General features: G+C 34.7%; 1 protein-coding gene across 1 annotated transcript in view; it reads right to left on the reverse strand.

Moving 5' to 3' along the window:
- LOC121416325 overlaps positions 1–11,070 on the reverse strand; it is a 45,016-nt gene extending 33,946 nt beyond the window's left edge. Inside the window, exon 1 of the mRNA XM_041609887.1 lies at positions 10,381–11,070. Within this exon, the coding sequence (XP_041465821.1) occupies positions 10,381–10,773 (393 nt within the window). The 5' untranslated portion in view covers positions 10,774–11,070. The remainder of the gene's footprint in view (positions 1–10,380) is intronic.
- Between the last annotated feature and the right edge of the window lie 2,899 nt (positions 11,071–13,969).

Consider the following 13,969-nt stretch of genomic DNA (forward strand, 5'->3'; position numbering starts at 1 on the left):
ACAGCTTCATACAGCTCTGTTGGCAAGGTAAGAGGAAAGCCATTGGACAGGTTGGAGTGCAGAATCATCAATTCCAAAACAGACTGTCAGTCTTCCAAAAAGAATGACATGTTCAGTGGTATCAAAACCGGTTGTCAAGTTAAAAATAACTTAGGCAACTGTTTTCCTCATAGAAACAGATATCCTGGCTCTACAATCAAAGAAAATTCTCGACCTAGACTTTGATGGTGAAATATCAGACTCGCATGCCTATCAGAGCTTTGTAAGCTATTGGATGCTGTTGAGTTTAATACCGATCAAAAGAAGTGGATTAATAATAACCTACAGGAATGCCAAACATGTCAGGTACCCACCATCTTCTGAAAGATATCTTCGTTATCAATTAGAAATAGTCTATCTTATGAAGATATGAAGTTGTGTGAATATTAGAAGTTTGATAAATGGCCAAAGGGACATTACATGATTCACTGCGGTATTAAAAAGGTACACTCCGAGCATTTCAACACCTGAAACAAGATCTGGTCAGACAGCAGATTCTCGCTCAAGACAGAAGTTTATGTTTCTCTACGGATCTGTGACATGAGAATCGGACATATCTCAAGAACACAAACACGATGACTTCGATACGAACTGCCTCCGCAGAATACTTGTACGAAATTGGTTTGATTTCAACAATTAGAGATGACTGTTATGATATGAGGCTGCCCTATCAATGAAATATGAAACAACAAATCGAGCTGACAGTGATCATTCAACACCACGAAGGATCAAGCTGGGGGAGGCTGGACGCCTCTAACACTGTCTAAGTTGGATGAAGCGAAAAACCGTGATAGGAAAGGTGCAGTACTGCTTTGAAAAAGATATATTATGGAGATGCACAAGTAATCTGTTAATGAAGTCCAATTATCAAAATTTGTTATTGAAAGGATATGCAGAGACTTATTCGTTGTGGAACTTTACGAAATCACAGTCTGGCTTTTAAAACATGGAAAACGGTCTAATTGATAAGTAAAATGAGATATTAGATGGTTTATATGCGGGTTCAGTTCTGAGAATTTTTTTTCAGAATTGGGACTATTTGACAAGCATAATGAAAAAACACACGGGACATCTCATTTCAGCAGACTGTTTTCACTTCATTTTGCTAAAGAAAAACACACTAAATATATATACATGTCATTGTGTGATCAGATTCTGTTGGTATAGGGGAACATAACTACTCCAAAGGATATTAAATGCAACTGATTGACTATTAGGAGTTGAGAATTACAGTACTGTCATAACTCAAATTTAATAATTCATCATCTAAAATTGTAAATATGAATAAATTGATTGATATCATAATTCAAGATACCATTTTATAATAAAAATTTAAGCAATCAGTAGTGACACTCGCTTGAATACTGATCGGTTCCTGAAATTCGATGGATCTCCACCAGTTTGCTTTTAAACGGGAAGGCACTCCCTGCACGAATTTACCTTTGCAGATGTGGGTGCATCTGTTTATGCCCATGGATATATACGAATAAAAAAATGTAAAAAAGTGATTACATAATTAAATCATCGAAGCTGATTATTTTCTTCCAGTGATAATCAATACCTTGACAGATCCCATAACAAACATGTACAAAAAAGGTACAAAATACAAAGAATTACATGAGAAATTGAAAAAACAATAAAATACATTATTATTCACTTGGATATCATATTCTAAGGGTCGTACAATTATTTGTAATGATGCAAATGCTATTTGTACCAAAAATATAAACATTTGAGCTGAAATTATCAAATTATAGCATAATGATCCAAAATATGCATAAATTTGCATAATTAATTAGCCAAAAGTAAAAATAACAAATTTTCCAGAAAGGTACACGTACGTATCCAGGATTTTGCAGTATTTATGTCTGTGAAAGCAAATATAATAAGAGAACATTGTCGAAATAATATTCTGAATTGTCAATTTGGCAGCCATTTTGTTTATGCAAATTGGTTGGTCAAAACATGAGAAATCAGCTTGGGAAACGATCTTATCAGATTCAGCATATTCGAATTGTGTGAAATAGTCCGGTTCCAAACTTTTACCCAAAAATTCTTCTTAAAGTTAATAATAGGCATCTTTTTCCAGAATGGCTCTAGTCTATGCATAAATTTGCATAATTAATTAGCCGCAAACCGAAATAGCCAATTTTCCCAAATGGTACATGTTATGTATGCAAGAGTTTGCAGTATCCATGTCTGTGAAAGCGAATATAATTAGAGAACATTGTAAAAATAATATTCTGAATGGCCAGATTGGTAGCCATTTTGTTTATGCAAATTAGGTGGTCAAAACATGAGAAATCAGCTTGGGAACTGATCTTTTCAGATTCAGCATATTTGAATTGTGTAAAAAAGTCCGGTTCCCAACTTTTACCCCCAAAATGCTTCTTAAAGTTTATATAGGCCTCTTTTCCCAGAATGTTTCTAGTCTATATGATTTTTCTTTCATTATCAGTTACTTATACCATGAACAAAATAACTTTATTGTTCAAAATATAATTTTGAGGATATTTTGATAATATTATTAATAATAATAATAAGCCGATATACTTCACATATTTCTAATAATAAGATATTCTTCTAAATAATTGGTTAAAAAAATGAAAGCCGAGAACCATTAGGACTATCACATATAAATTGGCAAGGTCATTTTTTGAATTTTATTCTGGAGATGAAAGAGTGAATGAAAAAAAAAGAGAACACGTATTTAATCTCGTCAAGTCTACATCTTGTAGAAGAGATCATCAGATGGCAAGATCTTGGATCCGAGATCTTACCATCTTATCATCTCTCCCACAAGATGTAGACATGACGAGATCTAGGATCTTGTCATCTGATCATCTCTTCTAAAAGATGTAGACATGAGGAGATCTAAGATCTTGTCATCTGATCATCTCTTCCAAAACATGTAGACATGACGAGATCTAAGATCTTGTCATCTGATTATCTCTTTTAAAAGATGTAGACATTATAAGATGATTATATGAACATCTTGGTGGCACTTTCAAGCTTCCATACATATTAGATGGGACGGAATGAATCTGTCTTCATGGATCTGAATACGAACTTGACTAAGCATGCTAAGTAAATATACATACTATTGACACTTTTGAAAAATTATGGTGATAAAAAGACGGAGCAGAGAGAGAGAGAGAGAGAGGGGGTCCAATCGAAGACGGAGCTCAGAAGAAGTAGTATGTAAAAACAAACAGCTGTAGCAGTAATCGGCGAAGGAGGGGATGCAAGGCGCCTGGGGGAGGGGGGAGGGCGGAACCGTGTGGCACAAAGAAAATGACGAGTTTCACGCGTATATAATATAATTTATGTATAAGATTGATTGATTGATTGATTGATTTTATTCATATATATATATACATCATTTTAAACATTACATTATATTCATACTAGTATAATCATTTTATATATATATATATACATGAATGGAGCATCTTAAGCTCTAAGAGCTTGAAAATGATGTTCCATTGAGAAAAAAAAGAATACAAAGATACATAATTATACATTGGCTAAAATAATATATTCAATGATGCGAACATCAACAAAGAGTAAAAAGAAGAGCAAGAGAGATAGAGTGAGGGGTGAAAAGAACAGAGTGGGAAAGAAAGAACTGAATAGAAAGAGAGAAATATGAGGAGAATTTTTAACAATATATAACAAGACATGTTTGATAACGAAGACTCGTTCGTGAGTTATTTTGTTTGTATAATAAATATAAACAATAGTAAATAAAATGAATTTCATATGTGTGGTGGTACATTATGTAACCATGCAGTGGTAATAAACATACATGACATTATTATCAACCTTGCGTTTCATATTTTGAAATAAGGAAATGTTTAACTTGCCTCTTGAAGGAATTTTTTGTTGGGCATGAACGAATATAAATAGAAAGGGAATTCCAAATGTCGGGGCCAGTATGTCGAATAGATCTATGGGCAAGAGCTGTTCTTGGGTTTTCTAAATGAATATTTGTGGAGGTTCGGGTTGGGTAATTATGAATAGATGTATTGAAACGGAACATGTTTAAAAGGTTGTCAGGAAGTTCGCGGATTTGGAATCTGTACATGAAAAGAGCAATTTGAAGGTAATGAATGTCATGTATGGTTAGGGTTCTAAGTTTGTGGAACAATGGGTTTGAATGAGCTCGATAGTCTGAGTTTGTACAAATACGAACAGCTTTTTTCTGAAGAAGAAATAAAGAGTTGATTTTTGTTTTTTGACAAGCCCATACAACATTACAATATGAAATATAAGGCAGTATGATAGAATTATATATAGTAAATAATGTTTGGCGAGGAATAAACCATCTGACCTTATATAATACACCGACTCCACGTGAAACCGAAATAACAATATTAGCTATATGTGTATTCCAGTTTAATTTATCATCGACAGTTACACCTAGAAACTTTGTTGTTTCTTTCTGATCAATTTTCATATTATCAATAAAAATATCAAAGGACCGAATATTAATATTGGAGCGTTGATTTTTAAAGTATATATAATTTGTCTTTTTTTACATTTAATGATAACTTGTTACTTCTGAACCACGTGGAGACTTTGGGTAGTTCTGTATTCATAGTTTCAATAAGATAAAGAAGGTCATGGTGAGAAAAAAATACATTCGTGTCATCTGCAAATAAAATGAATTGAAGTAATGAAGACGATTTACAAATATCATTTATATATATAAGAAACAACAAAGGACCAAGGATTGAACCTTGGGGAATTCCACATTTGATAGGTAATATATTTGAGTTGAAATTGTTATAAGATATGTATTGTTCTCGGTCTGAAAGATAATTAGAGAACCAAAAGAGGGGGGTTCCACGTATACCATAATATTTCAATTTTTCCAGTAATATAGAATGATTAAGTGTGTCAAAAGCTTTACTTATATCCATAAATACACCAATTACATGTTCTTTCCTAGAAAGAGAAGCCGATATTTTATCACAAAGTTCAATAAGTGCTATATCTGATGAATTGTTTTTTCTAAAACCATATTGAGAAGAGGCTAGTAAATTATTTGACATTAAAAAACTATACAATCTATTATAAACGACTCTTTCAATGATCTTGGAAAAACTTGTAAGAATAGATATGGGTCTGTAATTGCTCATTAAAGAAGGATCATCTTTTTTATATATAGGAATAACCTTTGCAAGTTTCATTTTGCTTGGAAAAACTCCTGTGCTTAATGACAAATTTACTACATGTGTAAGTGGTGAAGCGATATTCAAAATTATTTTCTTCAAATGATTATTACTGACTTCATCATGACTTATCGAATCACTGGATTTAAAGGAATTGACTATCTGAATAATTTCAATGAATGTTGTAGGGGTGAAAAATAAGGAAGAATCACAAGGTGTTTTTAAGAATTGTTTAAAATCTACAGTAGTATTCTGTATTTTTGAAGCTTGCTCAGGCCCTATATTTACAAAAAATGAATTAAAAGCATTTGCAATATCGTTAGGTTGTTCATATACTTTATTTTCATGAGAAAACCTACTTGTAGGAATAGGGTCTTTTGATCTACAAAGAATATCATTAATCACTTTCCAGGTTGTCGATATATTACCATTATTATTTTCTATTTTTCTTCCGTAATATGTTTTTTTCGATAATCTAATAAGAGATGTTAATTTATTACGATAAGTTTTATATCTATTGATGTTGTTCATAGTAGGATATTTTATACTAGCCTTATAATATATATTTCTCTTTTTTATAGAATTCAACAATCCCATTGTTATCCAGGGTTTATTTGGACGATTTCGTCTGTAAAGTTTAGTTTTCGTTTTGGGAATATTTTTGTCAAAGTAGTAATTAAATCTTAACATAAAGGTATTAAACGCCTGTTCCGCACTTTGTTCTGATATTACATTCTGCCAAGTCTCTAAGCTAAGATCTGAATTAAGGTTGGAAATGTTATCAGGAGTATATTTACGTATTAATTTGGTGTCCTTTCTTTTGTAACGTGATCTATTACGTTGGCTGATTTCAGAAAAGATAGTAAAAAACAGGTAAATGGTCAGAGATATCTGAGTATATAATGCCTGAAGAAATCAGATCACAATCAATATTCGTAAAAATGTTATCGATGAGGGTAGCTGTTTGTGTTGTTATTCTAGTTGCCTTATCTATGAGAGGTTCGAGTGAATTTGAATAAAGAGTAGTAACAAGTTGAAGAGGTATTCGCTCGTTTGACAATAAATCAATATTAAAGTCCCCTAATATATGAAGAGTTTTACCCTCTCTAGTGATGTATGAAAGTAATGATTCTAATTCTTCTAAAAATATATCATTATTCGTGTTGGGAGGTTTATATAATACTCCTAAAATATGATTTTTTCCATTTATATTTTCAACCTCTATAAAAAAAGATTCTGCACTTTCCTGTTGGAAGTAAATATCAGCTCTACTCTTGAAAGACAAAGAATTATGTATATACATTGCGACACCACCTCCTTTCCCATGTGTTCTATTATTCGTAAGATAATTTATGTGTGCGGGGAATAAAGATGGGACCGAAAAAGAAAACATGAAATAGACATAGAGGGAGAGAGGGAGGGGGGGGGGGGGGAGAATGCTACATGTACCTTGACGGGAAGAGAGATTCAAGCTTTTCTCAACCTCTGCATGGCATGTCGGGTAAAAGCTTAACTGAGTTGAGAGCATTCGATCTTAATGCCTGGCTCGTTCTTAATACTATTTTTAGAGTTCAATGTTGACTCGAAAGCAATCTCTTCTTTTTATAGGCAGTCAGTGAATGTTTTTCTTCGTTTCACTGTGTTTCAAAACAGTGAGAAATCTTGCTTACGTTACATGTTTACCAATTTGAATAATTTTCATTTCTCGCAGAACTCCATTGCTAAATCGGTGTTTTTATAATCAGCTGAACTTATGAAAATCTTAATTGTAACCTAATCATGATGATATTTCCTCTTTGAAAAAGCCATCTTTAAAAAAAAACTCAAATGAGATCGTTAACCAGAAGGTTTATTTGGCTCATTTTAACTGCAGGTCTTATTTATAATTTATGAAACGTGATCGAGTGAGGTCCTAAAGTGTAAAATATCTCTAAATTTATTGGCAGAGACCAGACGAATTGAGCAAGATTATTTATAACATTCGTATTCCACCCTGTGAGTTTACACCATTACCACATTCATGAAATAAAGAATGTAGTAGGATCACTTTGTTATGATACGTGACTTTCTTTCTCAATAACTCATTTAATTTCAATTATCAATTTGACAGGCGGTGTACAGGTGTAACGATAAATAATTCTCGATTAAATTGTGTCCGGAAATATGGCTGACTATCCCTAATGTCACGGCACTTGTTAACGTGCCTGTGGTGTTTGTCATATCACAATATGGATTGCATCTCAATCTAGCTTCCCCCCTGAAAGCTCATATTCCTTCAATTTAGGTTCACCTTCGATATAGCCTTGCATTACAGCAGCAAATTAACTCTAAAAAGATATATGAATGTGAAGGAGAGGATAGAACCTAGAGAGTGGGAGGGGGGGGGGGGTCAAGATTCAAGAGGTGAAATTTGAGAGAGAGAGAGAGAGAGAAGGGGAGTATTATACTAAAATACGATGTATCTAAAGTGAATGGGGAGGCCCCATAGTCAGTATAGTTGGAGAATACGAAATATTAGTGAAACTATATGAAGTTATTGGTGAAAGAGATGGACTGTCCGATGAAATTATCACTTAATTTTACACTTGTAAGTCATAGTTGACCTCGGACATATTAATTACGTTGATAGTTCCGGCATATGTGTTCCAATTAGGCTTACTTACCTTTTATGGACCATACGAGGGTAGGCAGTAAAGCATGCACATATATAGGCTGCATGTTCGTAAAGGAATCGTACAGTAGCCCTGCGGTCTACCTTGCAATATCGTAAAGAGATCGTTCGGTTTTCATGCAGAGGCTTTAAGACGATTGCCCTGTAATCTTTTCTTAACACGAAATGATGGTGATAGTGATAACGATGACGGTGGTGGTGATGATGATGAACATGATGATGGTGATGCTGATAATGACGATGATTATGATAATACAATATTAAAGAGACTACCAAAACTACTTGTATCTTATCTAATTAATTAAAAACTGCTTTGTTTTTGAAGCGGTTTATTTCCAAGACCATTATTTCGTATTTAGTACGTCAAACGCGTTTATTATCATTCAGCATCAATTAGCATCACATGGTGACAGGTGCGTAAAGAACAAGACTAAATCATCTTGATTAGTTAATCAATAAATTTGCCCACGCAAAGACCAATATTGCTTTGCTCAAAATGAAAGCCATGAATAAAGAATTTTATTGATAGTTAATGCTGATTGACCTTTATATCAATTACCATGAATATCTGACATTTTAAGACCAGTATTTCCACCTGAAACTGGGAAGGATGTTTTTGTATTTTAGCGGTGGGGACTTAATGAACATCAGATTTTGCTCCATACATGCCAATGGTCTCAGCATCCTTTATCAGCTTAACGCCTGATATTGAAATCTAGAGTGCAATAAAAAGCTGTGTACTTATGTTAGAAATTAAAAAGAGGGACTTAACAATGATTAATACGATCAAACTGGTGGGTTGATTTAATATGCTGCGCAGTCTTTCATTGTTTGTCGCTATCTATGTAAAGTATACACACACAGACTGCAACATGACACCAAGGAGAAGCAAAAATATTTGCAGTCAGATTTTAAACACAGTTAATACGATTTGTGGTGAAACTTGAGGTTTGAAATAATTATGAACTTGAATAAATTTATCTTTTTCGATAGGGGCTATACTACAAGAGAAAAGAAATGCAGTCGCAAAATGATTATGATATTTTTCATTTTCCGTGGTTATTGTTTGGTAAAAAAACGAATTAATTTTGAAAAAAAAAATAGTTAGACAACATCGTTAAAGTACACAACCATGCACCATAACCATCACTTTTTTCTATCAAGGTGGGGGGGGGGGGCACTTCCAAAATATGAACAGAAGTCACAGTTTGCACATCAAATATGATTGGTCCCAAAGTTCAGTATATTGTGTAAAAAAATGCGGAAAATATATATTATAAATGTAGTATTATCCTAAGCATTGGGAAAGTTATCATGTAAACTTATACGAGCCGAGTGAACTCCACACCTTTTTTTTCTCTTGCACCTCCCAGTGATTGTAATAAAAACATTAATTGCTAATGTATATTACATTGTGGTATAAGAATAACACTTTGCTTATTGCTAAATATAAGGGATCATGTATATCCCAATGTCTTTCCGTTCGTAATGAAATGAAACGATAATATTTCCTTTTTTGGTTGTCAACACAATTTAAGTTCAAGAGAGAGAGAGAGAGGGGGGGGGGGGGGGGGGTAAGGAGAGAATGAGGAAAGAAGAAACTATGCTCATGAAAATATATACTTTCATCAGAAATAAAAAAAAATGCAGACGAATGCAGAAAATATGAGGGCGTTTATGATACAGTATGATGATGATGATGATGGCGGTTGTAAGGATGATGATGATGGTGATGATGATGATAATGATGATGATGGTGGTGATGATGATTGTGGTGATGATGATGATGACGGTTGTGATGATGATGATGATGACGGTGACGATGATGGTGATGATGATGACGGTTGTGATGATGATGATGACGATGATGGTGGTGGTAGTAGTGTGTTGGTGGTGATGATGATGGTGATACCGGTGATGTAATGTGATGATGACCCTCACGACAATGATGGTCATATTGACCGTAATGGTATAGTAATATAGATGTTGATGACAATGGAAATTAAAATGATGTTGATAGTGAATGAATGATGATGATGATTATAATGATGACGGTGTTGGTATAGTGGCGACGTTGATGGCGGTGATGAATCGTGATGACGGTAATGGTGGTCATAATAATGGTATGATCATGATGGTGGTACTATTAATGTTGATGTTGATGTCTTGACGATTATGATGATGATGTTGTTGTTGATGATGATGACGATCAGAAATAATAAAAAGATTGCAGATGAATGCAGAAAATATAAGGGTTTTTATAATCATGTGATAATATAATGATGATCATAATGATGATGTCGATAGTGATGATGATGATACTGAAAATGATGGTGATGAAGATGACGAAGGTGAAGATGACTGATAGAATAACAGTAATAATATTTACAGTAAGATTGCAATTATTTACGGAAAAGTAGTATTTTCCATATTGGATATATTATGGCTACCATGGTTACATCAATAATTTGATAAAGGTAGTTGATAACTAACCTCTGGTATATCTGCATTGGGTAGGCGTATCTCAACTGTTTTTACATTAGGAGGATCTAAGACACCCAACTCCTCTTCAATTTTCTCCACCACATCTTCTTCCTCATCTTCAACATCAGCAAGTAATTCTTCTACCAGATTATCTTTTTGAGCAGCTACAGCAGCTAAGGCCCCCCTAAGCCCCTGTAAGAATTGCTGTCTCCCAGAGTTGATTGCCTCCATCGCATCCACAGCCCGAATTCCCTCCGCCCACGCTTCCCGGTAAGAGATGGTGGCGAGAGTCGCTATGAGAAAACCACCGACCAGCAGCCATTTTGGAGTAGATGAAACCATGTTTGTGAGATGCAGGCTATGAGCGTAGCTAAGTAGTGCACAATCAGAGCCTACGTGCATGCACAGAGGAACAATAGGATTGCTTGGTCAGATGACCTCCCTAGTGATGCTATCCTCTCCTCCCTACTCTTATAACAGATGGAGTCTCTTAAAACAGATGGAGAACAATCCTGTCCTTTATGAGTAGTCAAAACAGATGCAAACCAACACGAAAATCTTTTGGTCGTTTGGCATATGTAATTGATGATTGCAATCGACGTGTTTTAGAAAAAGGTATGGTGAATTATTACAGAAAACGAGCGAAACGCCGGACCGATTATATGCGGGTGGTTTTCTGTAAACAACTCGGCATCTAATGAAGATCGCATTGGTTGAGGAGGGATTGTCTGCGCACAGTGGCCACAGCTCTGTCGAATTAGGGTTTGTAGTCTTGATATTGAGACATTATCCTGTACCGCACAACTATTAACTGATAAAAGAACGAAATATCAATCCAGCTGGATGAACTTCAGACCAGTATCCCCCCCTCCTTGATAACCCTAATTTGTATATTATTTATTTACTTATTTATTTATTAAAATTGGAAAATTACGTCCACACGCATGAAAAAATATTTCTATGTTTTTGTTTGTTTTGCTTTAGATATTTCATGTTGTATGTTATTGATGTTTTTTGAGCACGGTATATAATTTCTTCGTCTTCTTATATCATTATTATTCCTTTTTTCTTCTTCTTTTCTTCTTCTAATATCTTCTCTGTAATCTTTTTCTTCTCCTCACTTTTCCCTTCTTCATCTTCCTTTTTTTTCCCCCCCCCCCCCTCTTCACGTTTCAATGATTCCTTTGTAATATTTCATTGATGCTTCTGTTTAGGTTAACATATTCTTTTCATATATATTGTTCGTTAAACACTGGTTTTAAAATGTTTACTATGTCAATTGTATATTGTGTTCCACACGGCCCCAATGGAAATCAGTCTGTGAACTATTTGGGCTTTTTAACCGTGTATAAATAAAATCAATCTTATCTTATCTTTCTGCTTATCACTTTCTTCGTACGGTTACAAAAATCACCTTCATTTTGGAGTGAATACCTTTACTATATGAACGAAAATGCCCATCCCCCTTGGAAAATCCTGGACCAGCCCCAAATTATTAAACTCCTAAAATTAAAAAGAAACAAACATGAAATGATAAAATAAAATGTGTGTTTCCGGTATGTTTGATGAATGGTCTGCGAAACAAAACTAGTTTAAACCGCTCGAACAGGTCTTCACGATGACGTCACTCCTCCTCCTAAAGGCACGATCAAATTTCAGTGATCATCATGATGCATTGGGTTCGGTGCTACATCGGATGTGTGGAAAATTAAGCGGGATGAGTTATTTTAGGAGAGCAAGTAGTCAGCCAAGCTTCCTTCGTGTACCCGATGAATAAAGTTGGGAAAACGAGAACGAATTATGGCATTATCCAAGATCAGCCATAAAGCCAATGACATTGCTAAATACCTTCATGTACAAAGTTTCAGGTATCTTCCGGGGGGGGGGGGGGGGGGTGAGCATAAATGATACAGTATACCTAGATGGTAGGATAAACACAGTGTTATCTTGATCTGATTAGATGAGTACGTTTTCTAGCTACTACAATGGAAATCATGATCAAACGCGATGTTTGTACTAGATTTTATTCTCTTTGCAATATTGATTTTTTTTTATTTTTCTTGAAATAACAACCGTATTTACAGACAAATTACGTAGCTGATTAATGCCTTTCGTTGATATATCTTTACTTTTAGAAAAAAATTAACCCTTTGAGATTATGTTGAGTGTGGAGATTACATTAATGAATATATTGAGTTAAAATTATGACGCTTAAAAAAGCGAAAACCTTAAGTTATATAATTCAAAGATTCCAACTTGTCGTAAGTTATAATTGACGATTTATTTTCGTTAACTTAGTGCATATACATGTATTGTAAACATGTCGACAATTTTACTTTAATTTTTGAATATTTCCTTTTTCGAATTAAAGGACTACAAGAAAAAAATCATAGACCTTACTTATCTTCAACATATTGCTACGTTTGTATTATTCTACTGAACATTGCACTTTTTTTCTATTTTCGACATGGGTAGCGTCCACGTAGTTTTGAAGGGAGGGGGGGGGCGGCTATGTGACACTGGTTTTCAGTTTAACACAACGGATAAGGATACAGGTCATCTTATTTCTTTCTCACTTCCTCCCCATTAGTCCATTCCTGATTCTCTCAATCATGGAAACATGATGAAACTTAATAATTCCCCTTGGTTATCATCGACATCCGTGGTCCTTAGAAACAAGACTCTCTGTTGAGCAGGTGGCATTCATGAAATCTGATAAAGCACGTTAACGGGGCTCAGCGATCTGGGCTTTCAATATGACATTGAAAAGATAGTCAATGAAACAACCATCAGTAATATGTGGCTTGTTCCGTAATAGTTTCATGCTTGTCTTGTCCCAAAACACTAATCACATGTACACTCTACAGTCACTGGCAATACGGGAATAATTATCTATTCAACGTCTATAGTTATTTTAATTATTTTAATAAAGTAAAAGAAATAGTATCGAATTATACAATATCTGAAAGCTATTCTTCTAATTCTACTCTGATTTTGTCCAAGGAATGCATAAATCAGAGGCCTCGATCCGGGGGGGGGGGGGGCAGGGCGCGATCGCCCCAACAATAAAAATATTGGGGGGGGGGGGCAAACATAACGTTTTGCCCCCCCCCCATAATTCTGGATGTGAAAAAAAAGAGATGATAATATTACACAGAAATGGGGAAGCAAGATTGAGATACACAACTCGTTCTTAATTTAAATCGTGCTAAAATTTTCCGCTTTTCAGAGTGGAATATAAAAATTTCAGCTAGCGCTTCGCGCCAACTCCATTTGCAGCACAACACTTCATTTCATAATATCCCTCGTGTAATCTTATGATGCATGAATACGGTCTTGGTTATGACCCAGAATAGGTTTCCTCACATCCTCATCATCCTTCCTCTTTACCTATTTATTGGGGACGGAGTGTGGGGATTCTATCGGAATTCGGTTATTTTATGCCAAAAAGTGCGATTGTCTTTTTGAACATTTCAATGCTGCAGTACACTGTAGAGTGATAGAATGAAAAATGGGGCCCTTATCCGCCCCTTCTGTATATCACAGGCATTCTCCACGATCCTCTATCTCATTCATATCCCTCACTCTCCTCTAACAT

This window comes from Lytechinus variegatus, chromosome 5 (assembly GCF_018143015.1).
Source record: "Lytechinus variegatus isolate NC3 chromosome 5, Lvar_3.0, whole genome shotgun sequence".
Taxonomy (NCBI): Eukaryota; Metazoa; Echinodermata; class Echinoidea; order Temnopleuroida; family Toxopneustidae; genus Lytechinus; species Lytechinus variegatus.